This window comes from Eutrigla gurnardus (genome assembly GCF_963514095.1).
Source record: "Eutrigla gurnardus genome assembly, chromosome: 13".
NCBI classification, from domain to species: domain Eukaryota; kingdom Metazoa; phylum Chordata; class Actinopteri; order Perciformes; family Triglidae; genus Eutrigla; species Eutrigla gurnardus.
Window position 1 is genome coordinate 19818695 of NC_139936.1, and position 15778 is coordinate 19834472.

The window sequence follows — 15778 nt, forward strand, 5'->3', positions numbered from 1 at the left end:
AACAGCGACTTACACTCTGATTCAATGAGACAAATATTTAGAAGATGTTCAGACAATGTCATTTATCTTATTGTATTTCACAGGACATAAACATGGCTCTCTGACTCTCTCACATGAAGCTAATCCTAGCCAGAAAAGCCACTTTGAGTTTAGTTAGGTGAGGTTTTTAAGTTGTAAATTAAAGAAAATTAAAAAGTGGCCTATTGTGATCTTAAGACTTCCTATCTTGAATATCAACATAATAAATACTGTTTCATGACTAAACGACTTAGTGAAATCTAACCACTAACTAGAACAGTAGCTGTAGATATCCAGGATTAACTCGCTTAATTCCTTGAAAGCTAACGCAGTTGACGTGTCCAGGTAAAACAGTTTCCTATGACTCACTGAGGCCCCCTGCTGGACGACTCACACCTACTGGTAATACACAACAGCTGGTAAACAGCATGAGTGTGTGTGGATGTGTTTGGATAATACAAGCATGCCAAAATAAAAGCTAAACATTGTGCCGGATGACGCAAATGAATGTTAGTCACCGTGGTTTCCAGTTGGTGCAGAGGTGGAAAATAACAAGCTAACTAAAGGAAGTCCATTATCAGGTGGGAATTATTCATTCCTAAGACTGACTGACTGACAGACTGACTAAGAGTTCTGCAGTAATATACGTAACCCGCAGGAAGTAGGGCCATCTGTTTTGATTTAACTAAAAATGGAGCACTTTTTGAACCCAGGCTGTATTTTGTTCCTGGTATTTTGTCTTTGATTTGTTTTTAAATGAACCAGCAACCATATTCAACATATTAACGTGGCAAACATGTTCTGGTTTGGACTGTTGGACAGATAAAAGGGGTTATTTGAATGTCACCGTGGCCTCTTTTTATATATATTGTGATGAGCATTTTTCTGACAGTTTATGAACTCAAGGAAAATGTTTGGCCGATTAATTGACAATGAAAAGGAAAATGACCCATTTTAACAGCAGCGTATTCTTTTTGAAGAAGAACAAAATGCTCAATAGGACAAAAGTCTTCATATTGTATGTTTATATTTAATGTAACATTCATAGTAGTAGCTGTTGGGGAATATCTACATAATACTAGTATCCTGCTGGTGTTAAAACGTTTTTGACAGTCTACTAATCCCCTAAACCCATCTTTGTATGTGTTTGGAGATAACTTATGTTATGCTGTGGTGCTATATTAATAAAATTGAATTGAATGAATTACTTTCTGCATATGCGATTAGATGATACGTTTGGTTCGTGTAAGGCATCCTTTTAAACACAAACTGCATCACTTGCTTGTTGTGCTATCGGAAATGTTTAAGTGTGAGAGATGCGCCCGTTTGCTGCTATGATAGTGACACAAATAAAAGGGTATGTACTCTACAGATGGTCATGAGTTTGGTTGAAATAACCATTAACCCCCCTTTCCTTTTGGGCCCCTTCTGTCTCTCTTTTGCGCTCACAGAATTAATTTCTTTAGATGATGTTTTGTGCATTCATTTTACCACGTGTGTCACTAATTAGTTGTTCATATCATTAATATTACCCTGTATCTTGTTCTCGCGAGCTCCTCCATTCATCTGCATCATAGAAGCCATTAATTCATGAATGGCTTTGAAACTGTGAAGCCCACGCCGCAGCTTTCTGTAGTGATAAATAGTGTTTTCTATGTTTATTTATATGTGCAGGACGGATGATAGATCTCCATCATATAAATGTGTCTTTTAGAAACTGTTAATAACCTTTTTTTTTTCTGTGTGCGCAGAGTTTCGTTCGCCGTCCAACGTCAGCGGCTTGAACCGCACAGCCTCTCTGAGCGGCGCCGACCGGACAGAGTCGCTCTCCGTCAGCGGCAGCAACAGCCAGCTCAACAACAGCATCCCCACGCAGCAGTACACGCCCGACTTCTACGTCCGAGCTCTCACCGACCTGCAGTTTGTCAAGGTAGGTTATATAGGTTCATAAAGGAGCCATATATGACATTTGGAGTATTACTATAGCAACAAACAACGTTTTGCTATGTCAAGATTTACTGGAGTAATGTCTACCTGAGCAGAGAATGAATCCGCTATCCCTCTGTGTGTGTTGTTATCAGAGCTTCTCCTTGCTTTGTTGACATAGCCTGGCAGGCCGCATGGTTTTAGTTGTGTTTAGCTCAAGGCCGCCACTCCCCACTGCTCTCACACAGCGGTTACAGCTGATGAAGGCGCCTCATCCTTCAGTTCCTGTCAGCACACTCGCCATGTAGAGAGGCAAACGAAATGCTCCCAATCTCATATGATGCACCTTTAATCTTTAACAGAATTAGTATCGTGTAAACCAGGTATAGTGGAGGTACCAAACATTCTCTGGGGGGGGGTCCTAGAATACAAATGACACTGTTCTCTTGTTGGCTAACCCAACGTCTTGACAAGGCGGTATTTACCAGCAGCACATTCAAGGCAGGTGGAGACTTCTGAGCCCAGACTGGAAACTCTTCCAGTTCCAGCATCATTTCAACATCAGGATTACCTGCGTCTTCTATTACATGCTGTTGGAACAAGTTGTGTGAAGCTTATCTAAATTAAGCCACTATTTTAACCAAACAAATGCACACTTTATCCTAGATGTTTATTGACCTGCAAACCACCAACTCAGTGCTTACCGATAAATGTTCGCTGTTTTAAAGATGGAGGTTGACATTCAGGGGAATTTGCTTTCATCTCTCAGATTTCAGTGAGAAGGTGGATCTAACGATCATATATGTCCGTTCGGTATAAAGCTTTAGCTTCTGCTCTACTGATAGAAGATCTTAATCTAATTCATTCAGCAAAATATTTTCTGTCCCTTTAAAGGTGCTTAATGATTGCGATCATATCTTTTGTCTACATGCCCCTCAACATGGCGACGTCTGGGCCGGCGGCTTGCAGCTAACAGTGCTCACAGTGTTTACCAACTGTTTGGGTGCTAAGCTTCTGTGCCAGCGGTCGGGACGTTGTTCTCAACTGTAACCGTGAGCCAGCCAGTGCTCTAAACGTGCCCTAAACATCGTATACCGATGCCTTAAGCTTCACCCTGGTTCTTCTCTCCTTCAGATCACGCGGGCCCAGTACCAGAACGGCCTGATGGCGTCCCGTCTGGACAGCACGCCCCAGTCCCCAGAGAGCGGTCACAACACGATTCGACTGGATCAAACCACTCCCCCCGCCACCGCCAACACCACCATCACGGACCTGGGAGCGGACACCACCCCTACGGAGAATGGCCCGGACGAGACAACGCTTCTTCTCCTGAACGAGCAGAACTCACCGCACACGGCCAACCACCACAGCCAGCTGGAAAACAGCATTTGACGCCCGCTCCGCACTCCTACGTTTGCACGCATGCACTACTACGCTCGAATGTATGCCGAGGAGGGGAGGAGCGTTGTGTGTGAGAGTGTGTGTGTGTGAGTGAGTGAGTGTGTGTGTGAGTAGGAATGCAGACACGCTGACATAAAGAGACAAGCCATGTGCATGCATATTGTGTAGATATGCAAGGATTAAACACACACACCTGCAAGCAGAGATGTGCAACACTTCCATCATGAAGACTCACCACGACAACACTCCTCTATGGTAGTTTGTGTGTGTGTGTGTGTGTGTGTGTGTGTGTGTGTGTGTGTGTGTGTGTGTGTGTGTGTGTGTGTGTGTGTGTGTGTGTGTGTGTGTGTGTGTGTGTGTGTGTGTGTGTGTGTGTGTGTGTGTGTGTGTGTGTGTGTGTGTGTGTGTGTGTGTGTGTGTGTGTGTGGCCAAAATCTGATGGACCTGCTTGTCTGGACCAGAAAGCTCCTCCCTCTCTCACCCATCAACGTCAACCGGAGGCCTCGCCGATTTTTGCGAGTTTCCTCCTCTGTGTGTGTGTGTTTTTAAATGTGTTTGTGTGTGTGTGGCTTCAATTCACTGTCCCCAATCAGAGACTCAGGGAGACTCCGCCCTCCTCCTAACCCCTCCCCCCTCGCCGACGTACGTACACACATGCAAGTGTGCGGTTGAAAAAGCCCCAAACCAAACCCACCGCCGCCGCCGCATGTGTAGCACCCTGCACCCCCCCTCCTCGCCATACAGCTAGAAGACAAAGACGGCCCGAGCATGTCGGCGGAGTTCAAACAAAGTAATATATGTTCGTAGAAATTTATAGTGAGATATTTATTGACAAATTATGTGTAAGATGGAAACACAAGACTTTTTTGGGAGGGAGGAGGGAGGAGGGTTTGGGTTGTTCTTCTCTATAATTTGTTGTTGTTGTTTCCTTTGTGTTTCCTGGATAGAAAAAGTAGCCCAGAGCCTTTATCCCAGAGTTGTTAAGAGATTTAGCAGCCAGTCTGTATCATGATGAAGACAATCAATACAATCAATACGACTATTAATGAATGTGTTGAATTAAATGTTTAGGGTACGTTAACTGTGCTCTCAAACCGCCTCCTACTCTGTGAAATGTTTTGCTCCAATCTGTAGTTTCACCGGCGACGGCTCTGGAAAAGTAGAGTGAGGAGTCGGTTTTCACAAAGGTGGTCGACGTTTGAGAGCACTTTGACCTGGCGAGTCCTTTCCTATAAGAGAGAGAGGTGTGTGTGTGACCGCGTCTGTGTGTGTGTGTGACCAAAATGGCCATCACCAGACTTTGTGGGAACAGAAACCAAAAGAGGGAAGCTTGATCACATTCTGACTAGAAAATACTTAAAGAAATCTGAGACTTTATTTATTGAGTTTGATATGTGTGCGTGTGTGTGTGCACATATATTATTGTCAATGGGGGGGGGGTGAGAAATGTGATTTTTATTTTGCCTCATTGTGAGATTTTACATGTTAAATGTTTGAGTTTCCTTTTTTGTAAACCAGATTTGAGGGAAGGGGTCACTCTGAACAACAAACCTTAAAGGGACAGTTCACCCTAAAACAAAACCTGTTTTCCCTCCTACCCGTAGTGCTGTTTATCAGTCTAGGTTGTTTTGGTGGGAGTTGTCTAGTAGAGATATCGACAACTGGGTCATGATTTCTGGAAAACTCAATGCTGCATTTTGAGTGACATCTAGTCTCATGATATCAAAGCAGTTATGTTTAAAACTGGACATCTTGCACCTGAACTATCTAGACTGATCAATCACACAACAGGTAAATGGAAGATGCTGTGCTTTTGATTTTAGGGTGAACTGTCACTTTTAAAATGTACTGTTTTATTTCTGTAGCCAAACACAAGGCTCAGCGCCGACAGCAGCCACATTTCATCATCTTCATGGGAAGCAATGTTGTATATTTTATTATTATTACGATGCACATTTGGCCAAAGTACTGCACACACTCCCGTTATATTTGACTGTGGTGAGATTTGTACGGTTATATTGTTCCTAAAAATCTGATTTTTTGTCTTTGTGCAGATTTTTCCTCTGATTTGATTTCTAGCAGAACCACAGTGGTGTTTTTTTGGTGATATAGAACATGAAAAGTGAATCATGCATGTTTGTTTTTTTCTTTAAAACCAAAGGGACAGTTGTTCGGCAGTCACACAATAAGACATCTACGGTTGGGATTGAGTTCAGGACTAACACTACATATACCAGAATGCAGTGCGGCCAGATGAAAAGTTATCTTTATGAGTAAGCGTTTTTCCTCCCCATCATTGCTGCTCTGCTGTCAGTATCTTGCTTTTTGTATTCTTCCACTTAAATATACATAACTCACATTCTGCTCTCCTAAATATAGTGAAAACGTGCCATCATTACGGGTAGACGATAACACGCTGAAGAGAAGTGGATACACCAAAAAGGAAAAATCTAACTGTAACACTTAGTTTTCAGAGGCACAGATTATCACAAACTGGATGTTCTCAGATTCTCAACAGTTTTCATGACCCCGTAAAGCAAAACTACTGATGTGCTGTTGTGCTTCATACAGAAATCTGTGGTCATTGTATCATCAGATAAACTGTCCATGCTCCAAACCGAAACGGGACTCCTGTCCTAAAAGAGGAAGCTCTGTTATTACCAGTTTCAGCGTGGATCTGAAACCCATGGGATGATTTAATTTTCAAATGAATTGCAATGATTTGGCATTTTGAGGTTTACATGGTAAAACTTAAATGTCACCAAGGTTATTGTTGTTTTCTTGTGGTTTTCTTGTTTTGTTTTTTGAGTAAATTAATTTCGGACAACTCTCCTGGTGCAGCACACGAAGACATTTTTATTTCAAAACCCATTTACTCAAATTTTAGCTTAAGATTCTGCCTTTCAGTTCACATGAATAACATTCAATAGTCACAGTTAGTTGATTTATTGAATCCCTTTAAGATGACTTTCTGCCAAAGATGAGTGATGATAATCTAAAGAATACTGAGTTGATTCATGGGTCAGAGCTGTCCTGGTGTTTGTCTTTTGATCATGTCAACAAGTGATTTGAGTGGATGCTTTGTCACGTGACTATAAGTTTATTAAAGTCCGGTCAGTTTATTCATCCGAACCTCTGAAGGCTGTTGTGGAGGCTTTCCGGGACTTTGTGAGCTCCGCGGTGTTGCACAGTGTGCCTCTAACTGCCTTAAAAAACACCTCAGTTTCAATCTGGTGTCATTTACTACATTTCTGTATCTCTCCAATTGATTTAGTTTTAAACTGGAAATGTTAAGAGTTACACTAATTACACTATTTCAGTGTGGAGTTCTACTCGCTCAAATCACGACAGGCTGGATTTTTAGCAACTTCATTGGTTGAGTGAAACCTCAGTGGGCGAAGCCAAAGTTAGCTTCCTAGCAAAGTAAGCTAACAGCTCTGCAATCTGCTCTAAATAGAAATAATAATAAAAACATAAATGCTCCTTTTATTGCGCTGTTGATTGGGGTATTCATGATAGTTATGGTTTTTTGTGACCGAATAATGTTTGGGGGTTATTTCTTTTGGTGAAAGTAAAATTTGAAATAATATAATTCTTCTCCTCTCCTATTAATCACAATGTCGGGTATTTTTTTTATTTTTTTTTAAAACCTTAAATCAGTAGAACAGAGTTTTGAAGTTCAAGAGGCAAGCTTCCCTACAAAAATACAAGTCACAAACACTTCTTTAATTTTGAAAAGCAGCAAAAAATGTTCTAGGGTTTAATGTCCGAAAGACAATTGTCTATGTAGTGTGCTGGACTGCTGTTGGCATTCAAAAACTACAGATCCCATGAGCATTCCCACTACGGGCGTCTACGACCGGTGCTCAGCGGGAATATTGGATTTGAAGGTTGCTTCCTCCTTATGGGAAGCTTTGCATCATATCTTGCAGACGATCTGTGAGCTCATATAAAATACCTCTAAAGAGAAAACCTGCTGAGGTGTCAGGTGTGTGACTCAGCTGTTGCGAAATGTATGGCGTGCTACACAACAATAATGACATATATTGTATCCAGATCAGTTGGAGATTTATCTTTGAATACAGCAGCAACATGTTTAACCTTTTTGTAGAAAGTCCTAGTGAATCAAAAAAGCTAGTGATTTTATTTTGAAAGGTACAGATGTTTTACTCAATCAGTGTGGGTTTTTTTTTCTACACACAGCCACTCTGCTTCTCAGAAAAGTTTCTGTTTCTATATATTAACCCACAAGGTTGTTCTCCATAAATACGGAGAAACAGACCAGACTCTTCTGAGATTTAAAAATAAAAGCACTTTAACAAGGAAAGCAGTGGTTTCCCAAAACGCCACACATTTGCCAAAGTTGCTGACTGTTGCAATACTGTTACTGACCAGGATTTCATAATCATCATCATCTTCTTCGCCGACTCCTTTGACACCTTAGCATGACATTGCATTTCCTTTATTTTTTTTATTGAGCCATCATGTCTGCACAGAAGCAAAACGCTCAAAGAGTTCACGGCTTCACCGTTCTGTTGCCTTCACTGTCTTTTAATGACTGTACTGAATTTTGTGTGTGTGTGTTCATTCCTGAATCATTTTTGACAAACACACACACACAAACACTCCCATTTCACAGGACTGTTTTTGTTCATTTTGGTTTTCATGGCCGAGAATGTTGATAAAATGTTTGGTTTCTTGTTTATGTGCCCCCTCCCTCACTAAATTGTACCGGATCTGGGTTCATTGTGTGCGTTTGTGTGTGAATGCCTGTGATTTTTTTTTTTTTTTTTTTTTTACCTCAGAACACTGTCAGTAATTGTGGTAAACGACAATCTTTTTCTTTTTTAATTTGTCATGAATTTAATGGGAGCAGAGCGAATGGAGCATTCGGGGGGTAAAATAAACTGATTGTCCTTCATTCTCTCTGGCATGCTGTAACTTAAAAACAGAGAAACAAGGTGTAAATACTGTTTTATAATTTCTGTCTTAATGAGTTTTGAAGATGAAGAAAGTTATTAATAAACCTGAGATATATTTCTCTATGAACCTTTGTGATTGGTTTAATTTCCCCTGAGGACGTCAAATTTCTTAATCCGTAAAGCCTCATGTTGGTTTTTAATTACTGGCTTTTACTGGATTTTGTTTGTGGTGTTGTCATGGATGAGCCTAATGATATTGAAATACACTATTTTGAGATAGAACCATATTTGTTAAAGTTTGTTCCTGTTGAATATGAAAGTAATTCCCCGGTATTTTTCCTCGCTCTTTCCTTGCTGGTGTCAAATCAACGCATGACAGCAAAACACACTGTTGTGGTTTATGCAGATGATCATTTTGTCATTTTAAGTAGTGTTATTAGCAGTTTCAGGATCTGAAACAAAAGAATGATTTCATTTTAGTTTTCAAATGAATTGGAATGACTTGGCATCTTGAGGTTTTCATGGAAAAGCTTAAATGTCTGTTGTTGTTTGTCATGATTTTTCAAAACCCATTTACTTCAATTTTAGCTCAAGATTTTGCCCTGAAGTAGTCACGGTTGATTTAGTTGAGTCCCTTTAAGACAACTTTCTCCCAATGATGTGATAATCTAAAGAATAATTAGTTGTTTCGTGGGTCGGAAATATCCTGATTGTCTTTTGAACAGTATGCCAACGATTTGTTGTTTGAGTGAATGCTTTGTCACGTTACTATAAGTTTGGTCAGTTTATTCATCCAAACCTCTGAAGGCTGTTATGAAGGCTATAATTCACCAGTATTTTTCCTCCCTCTTTCCTCGCTGGTGCAGTTTTTTCTCAGCTCCGAGACGTGGGTTGAACTGGATCCCAAAGCTGCTCCTCCTGTCCTCTTACAACACCGGGAATTTTGTTTGTGAAACCGGTTCTGCAGGATGTTCATGAGCCATAAACGAGCGATGCGGCTGGGGGAAGAAATACAAGATGTTTATAACAATAAAGTATCTAATTACGCCGGAAGTGACAAAACCTCCTTTAGTGTAGGAAACCAGGGCGAGTACGATGTAGAAACCTTCCATTAGAAGACAGGTGTGTTCGTTAATTGAACGTCTTTCATCACATCATTGTATTAAATTCATATTTTTTTCTTCTATGACAGCGAAGTAGACTGCATTTTCAAGTCCCCTGTGACGATATTCACGATTATCCCAAAAATGGAAATTCACCACGATCAACTAATTGTGAGTGATTTTTTTACCAAAATCCATGTATGGACCGTCCCTAATGGTCGCAGATGGCTGGAAATATATTGAGATGTTTTATTTAAGCAAAAGAACTGCGACATCAGTGTGAAAATACTCCTGCATTCATCATTTTATTCAAGTAGACATTTTACCAGTATAATGTATGTACAACATGTAAAGTACTCATCAGATCAATGGCTGGATTTTATTGGATTTTTACATAGCAAAAAAAAAAGACCTTTATTTAACCCCAGAAGTAAAAATGGGGTTCTTGCAGTTGGACAAAGACATTTAATAATAGTAAGTAGATGAATGGAGAAAGAGGGAAAATGATGTATATATAACTAAAATTAAAATTGTACAAGAGTATTATGGACAAAATAACAAGGTCAGGAGAAAGACACCCCCTAAAAAACTGTTTTGTTCCAAACAGGACGCTTTACACAAGATAGTAAGGTAGTAAAAGATATATGATGTAGTAAAATAATCGTCTTAACTACGTCCAATCAAAACTGACAGTTTTAGCTTTTAAAGGCCGTTACATTCGTTACGGTGGCCTCTGACGTTTTTCCACAATGTAGTTTAGCATTTCAGAAAACAACAAAACTTCATATATTTTTTAATTTCAATAACTCCATTGTGTCATTTCTACGTTTGCCCACTTCCTCCAGTTTAATAGAAAACTCTAAAGAGGATGTGAAAGTGCTGCTTCAATACCGAAAGCAAGTAAATCTTGCCAAAATATTAGTAAGACGCAATCCAAGGAGAGTGACTGACACGGAGGAAGAGCGCTGGCATGTCACTGCGGTTGGGACACACCCTGCCGCTTAAACACACACTCTTCAGCTCCAGACAGCTAATGTTATTCAAATAATTGGATTATTTCAAGATTTTACTGATCACTCTTAAAGCAGGTCAGGGTCTGGCCCAAAGATACATAGACCCTGTATGACCCTCAGGTGGTGGTGGTGGTGGTGGGGGGCAGACTCAGCATATAACATGAATGTCATTATGGCAGCCCTGCCCCGTCGAACAAGGTGACGCAGCTTGCTCCTGCATCACAGCCCAACAGGGAAGTGAAGAAATATCAGATTCAGCCGTTGTGATGCAACTCTGAACAACAATGAGCGAGTCTACTATGGCTGGTGGAATTTTTTTTTTTTTTACATCAAAAGAACCGCAAAACCCCAAAGGGCCTGTTCACAGACGTGTGAACATGAACTCATAGTAAAGAAGTGCAGCGTTGTGAACTATCACCCTATGTGTATTTTTCGGTATTTCTCAGGGATTAAACAACTTTAATCCAGTTGTGGCTCATCAATATGTTTCTTCACTCATTGACATATTAAGTATTATTATTATTATTATTATTATTATTGCTGATAATTTGAACTTTGATTACCACGAAAAGCGCTCTGTAAATAAAATGTATATTACTTATAATAAAACCTCTACTCATCGATTTTTCATCAGCTTATTAATCATGTTCTTGCTGGAAAACGTATTTCATATGATTATTAATCTGATTGGTAGACTTTTCAACGTGTAGTATGTAACAGTGTGGCACTTCTCCACTGTTTAAAAAAATGCTATATATAAATAAGTTATATGAGAACATTCTCTTTTATTTTTCCATTAAATATAAGGATGCAGTTAGCTTAGCTTAGCACAAAGAATGGAAGCAGAGGAGACAGCTAGCCTGGGTCCTTCCACCTCTAAAGCTCATTGGTTGACACATTATATCTCCGTTTGATGTGTACAAAAACTGAAGGGTAAAAACTGCAAATTGCCGTTTCACGAGGGCAAAGAGGAGTCCTTACCTCCCATAAAAAGGCAAATTGACTGTTTTTGTAGCTATAATAAATTCTCCCAAAATCTATGTTCCCATAGTAAACACTGTAACATTTATATCAGCTTATCTGTAGATGGTGAAGTATGAAGTATAATAATAATAATAATAGTAATAATAATAATAATAATAATACATTTCAATTTCAATTCAATTTATATAGCGCTTTTCTGAACCCAAAGAGTATATTTTTGGTTAAGAAACGTTGAGAGTCATAGTTGGCAGAAATTCACAATGCAAACAGTTTATTCAAGGTAAGCTAAGCTAATCCACACATACAATAAGAGTATTTCCGCAAATGTTGTTTTTTTGTTTTCTGAGTGACGATGTTATAGTTGTGTTGCACGCTATTCAGGATTCCAACATGTTTCATAATCACTAATGCTCTACCTGAGCAGTAAGTACAGTATTTCATCACAGTGAGCGCACCAGTGGAGACCAGCCCACTTCCTGTCTGAGAGGGAAATTTCCCTTGTGATTGTGTATAAAAACCCTGCAGATCAGCACAGACAGGCAGAACAACACTGACAACAGGACAACTCCTAGGATCTTTACCAAACACTGAAAACCGTCTTCTACTCTTAACAGGTAAATTGACTTTTCTAGTCATTGTTTTTTCGTCTTAACCTGGAGCCGATTTTGAACAAGATCTGGTTTGTTTAACCACATTAATAAACTGCTAAAATGTTCATTATGTTGCTGTCAGAAACCTTTTCTAATCATCTTTAAAAATGTAATCTTTTCTAGATTGTTTTTTTTATTATCTCCATCTCTTTCAATGTGATGGCATTGATACAGTAGTGAATCATAAATCACTGTAGCAGGTGTGCTGTTGCCTTTGAATGCAGAGTTAAAGAGCAAATAACTATATCTAAGCATACTGACTAGAATCAAAAATTGGGGGAAGTATTAAAAAAGGGAGATGAAAATCTAGCTACAATGTTTGTGATTCAGTGACCCAGGAAATGTACCGTCTCCCTGCAGATTTTTCTCGATTCAAAACAAAAGATGGAATCCAAGATGACATGCAACGTGAGCGAGATGTGGCGACCCAAGATGCCCAGGGGAATGGACTTTGAGATTTCCCATCACCCACTGACAATGAAGCGCGTGGTCAACCTCATCATCGCCATGGAGAGGTTCAAGGGTGACAGCTCAGAATCCTTGCTGGGAACTGAATTCAGAGACGAGAACCTGCTCAACATCATGCTGGAAAGCATGGTGGAAGGTAATGACAGGGACAAGTTGACTGACGTCTCTCTCACTCTCCTGCTTCACAATGAAAGAAAATGTTCAGAAAACAACAGAACTCATCGAGCGTTACTTCTTTTTCCTTCAGAGGAAATTTTGTTTGAGCGTGGTGCGGCTCCACCAGCTGAGATCACCTGGACGGGCGAGGAAGAGTGCACCATGACCGACAGCCAGAAGAGGAGCTTAGTTCAAGTCCAAAACAGCATGGAGCTCCACGCAGTGACGCTGCAGGGAGGCACTGAAACCAAAAACGGTAATTTGGGTGTGATGGTTAGATAAGATGCTTATAAAAAAAAAAATCATTCTCTGCGTCACATGAGATATTAGAATTAAGGGGTTTGTTTTGGTTCACCTCGCAGCTGTTGCCTCCATATGTGAACTGAAGTGGTTTTAATGATATATATAAAGTGTTTCCTAACTAGTATCACCAGCAGTCAAATAAAGGTACTGGAGTATAAAGTACAACTGTTACCTTTCATATGTAGTGGAATAGAAGTAGAAACCCTAAATGTTTAACGTAACAACAAAGTCAAACCTGTTTGATGCCTCGTTGGTAAAAGTATAGCAGCGTGACAGAGGGCGACGTAGTCTTCCAGCTTTCATTGAAAGTAACCTGTATCCTCCCTCCTCTCTTCAGTTCTCCTGAACATGTCGACCTACTTGCACCCTGCATCCGGCGTTGTTGGCAGAACTGTGGCTCTGAGCATCAGGAACACAAACTTATACCTGTGTTGTCGTAAGGACGGTGACAGGCCGACCTTGCACGTGGAGGTAAGACCCGTGACCCATTACATGAATCTCAAGTAAAGATGTGAGCTTGTCATTTCTGTCCAGCGTGGCGCTCGAACCTTCTGACCTTTTATCTGTTTGTGCCTCAGGCGGTGGAGGACACAAGTCTGCTGAGAGGATCGGGTGCGAGCATCAGCACGGAGAGTGACATGGTGCGATTCCTCTTCTACAGACAGGACAGCGGGGTGAACATCACCACCCTCATGTCTGTTGCCTTCCAGGGCTGGTACATCAGCACGTCGCAGCACGACAACAAGCCTTTGATAATGTGCCTGGAGTCCTCCCAATGCTACCGCACCTTCAGCATCCGAGAGGAGTTGTAGCCTCAGAGTTAAGACACCCAAAGTGGAATGTGGATCTGCATATGGGGGTCAAGTTGGGCCCTCTTAAGAAGAAAAATTTGTGTCTTAAATTTGGGAAATATACTGCACGTAATCTATTTTGATTTAAAAATGCAAAACAGACATTTTTTTCTATTTACAATAGCACTACCACTGTCTGCTTAAAAGACTTCTGCAAGTATTACAGAACATAATTTTACTGTATGTACCAAGTACAGAAAGTGAAATGCTTGTTGTATTGACGTAAGTCAAGTTTCACCAGAGGATTGCATCATTATGCTATCCGGTGAATGCCCTGTGTATTTATTGTGCTGAATGACATGATGCAATGTTAATGCCTATCTATTAATGTATTTATCTATTTATGTATTTGGAATTCTGCTTATTAACAATTATTTATATTATGTGCAGTGACATATTTAATAAAGCCTTATAATTTATGTGGACTTGTGTTTTATATTTGTACACCAAGGATTTAGGGAAATGATTTGAAACAGGGTATTGCAATGGACAGTCATGACTGCGGAAATAATCATTGGTGCGAACCTGCCCTCCATAAAGGAGTTATTACACCTCCACAGTCAGGAAATGGGCAGGAGACAACAGTGTAGACTAGAGCCTATGGCAAGCCGTTTTAACATTTAATAGCTAGACTGAATATGTATTGCAGATATCTGTAATTCAATTCTTCCTAGTCATAAAGAACATTTCAGATATCCACAATGACATCCTTCCTATCCACAATTGTCATTTCAGATATCCACAATGACATTCTTCCTAGGACAAATTACGTCACTTTTGCCATTCATGTGTATTGGGCTTTCAATTTCAGATATCCACGATTACATTCTAGATATCTAGAATGAACATTCTCGATATCTGCAATTGAATTCTTACTAGGAGAAACTCCCATTTCAGATATCTTCAATCCAATTGTTACTAGTCATAATTTTCATTTCAGATATCCAAAATGAAAAACTATTCCAGATATCCAGAATGTAATTTTGAATATCCAAAAATACATTGTGACTAGTAGAAATGTCGTTATGGATATCCACAATTCATATTATCCATCCAGCCATCCATCCATCGTCTTCCGCTTATCCGGGACCGGGTCGCGGGGGCAGCTGCCTGAGCAGGGACGCCCAGACTTCCATCTCCCCGGACACTTCCCCCAGCTCCTCCGGGAGGAGACCCCAAGGCGTTCCCAGGCCAGCCGGGTGACATAGTCACTCCAGCGTGTCCTGGGTCTTCCTCGGGGTCTCCTCCCGGTGGGGCATGCCTGGAACACCTCCCGAGGGAGGCGTCCAGGGGGCATCCGATACAGATGCCTGAGCCACCTCAACTGGCTCCTCTCGATGTGGAGGAGCAGCGGCTCTACTCCGAGCTCCTCCCGTGTGACGGAGCTCCTCACCCTATCTCTAAGCGCCCCGCCACCCTACGGAGGAAGCTCATTTCGGCCGCTTGTATCCGGGATCTTATTCTTTCGGTCATGACCCAAAGTTCATGACCATAGGTGAGGGTAGGAACGTAGATTGACCGGTAAACCGAGAGCTTCGCCTTTCGGCTCAGCTCTCTCTTTACCACGACGGACCGATACAGCGACCGCATTACTGCAGCCGCTGCACCGATCCGCCTGTCAATCTCATGTTCCATCCTTCCCTCACTCGTGAACAAGACCCCAAGATACTTAAACTCCTCCACTTGAGGCAGGAACTCCCCCCCGACCTGGAGGGAGCAAGCCACCTTTTTCCGGTCATTCATATTATGACTAGTAGAAATGTAATTTCAGATATCTACAATTAGAATTGTGACTATCGTCCTGTCCAGGGTGTACCCTGCCTTCGCCCAATGATAGCTGGGATCAGCTCCAGCCCCCCGCGACCCTGAATACAGGATAAGCGGTAGAAAATGGATGGATCGATGGAATTGTGACTAGGAACAATACAATTGCAGATATCCACAAATGTATTGTTGATATCTGTTGACAGGTAGACAGGACGC

General features: G+C 40.9%; 2 protein-coding genes across 3 annotated transcripts in view; both read left to right on the top strand.

The window, feature by feature from the left end:
- Window positions 1-8392, top strand: part of LOC311023558 (metal transporter CNNM4) — a 40542-nt gene extending 32150 nt beyond the window's left edge. For both annotated transcript variants that reach the window (XM_084025473.1, XM_084025474.1), the window contains 2 exons: window positions 1770-1948; window positions 3079-8392. In XM_084025473.1, the coding sequence (XP_083881599.1) occupies window positions 1770-1948; window positions 3079-3336 (437 nt within the window). In that variant the 3' untranslated portion in view covers window positions 3337-8392. The remainder of the gene's footprint in view (window positions 1-1769; window positions 1949-3078) is intronic.
- Window positions 8393-11916: 3524 nt separating this feature from the next.
- Window positions 11917-14214, top strand: LOC311022939 (interleukin-1 beta-like). Its single transcript, XM_084024570.1, has 5 exons — window positions 11917-11981; window positions 12378-12621; window positions 12733-12897; window positions 13282-13415; window positions 13523-14214. The coding sequence occupies exons 2-5, from the start codon at window positions 12402-12404 to the stop codon at window positions 13754-13756; spliced, it is 753 nt and encodes a 250-aa protein (XP_083880696.1). The 5' UTR covers window positions 11917-11981; window positions 12378-12401; the 3' UTR covers window positions 13757-14214.
- The last annotated feature ends 1564 nt before the right edge of the window (window positions 14215-15778 follow it).

Excerpts from the sequence above, each read along its gene's own strand:
- LOC311022939 (XM_084024570.1), top strand. The coding sequence starts at position 12,402 with ATGGAATCCAAGATGACATGCAACGTGAGCGAGATGTGGCGACCCAAG. Across the intron at positions 12,622-12,732 it reads GCTGGAAAGCATGGTGGAAG|AGGAAATTTTGTTTGAGCGT; the intron begins GTAATGACAGGG and ends TTTTTCCTTCAG. Across the intron at positions 13,416-13,522 it reads GGCCGACCTTGCACGTGGAG|GCGGTGGAGGACACAAGTCT; the intron begins GTAAGACCCGTG and ends TTTGTGCCTCAG.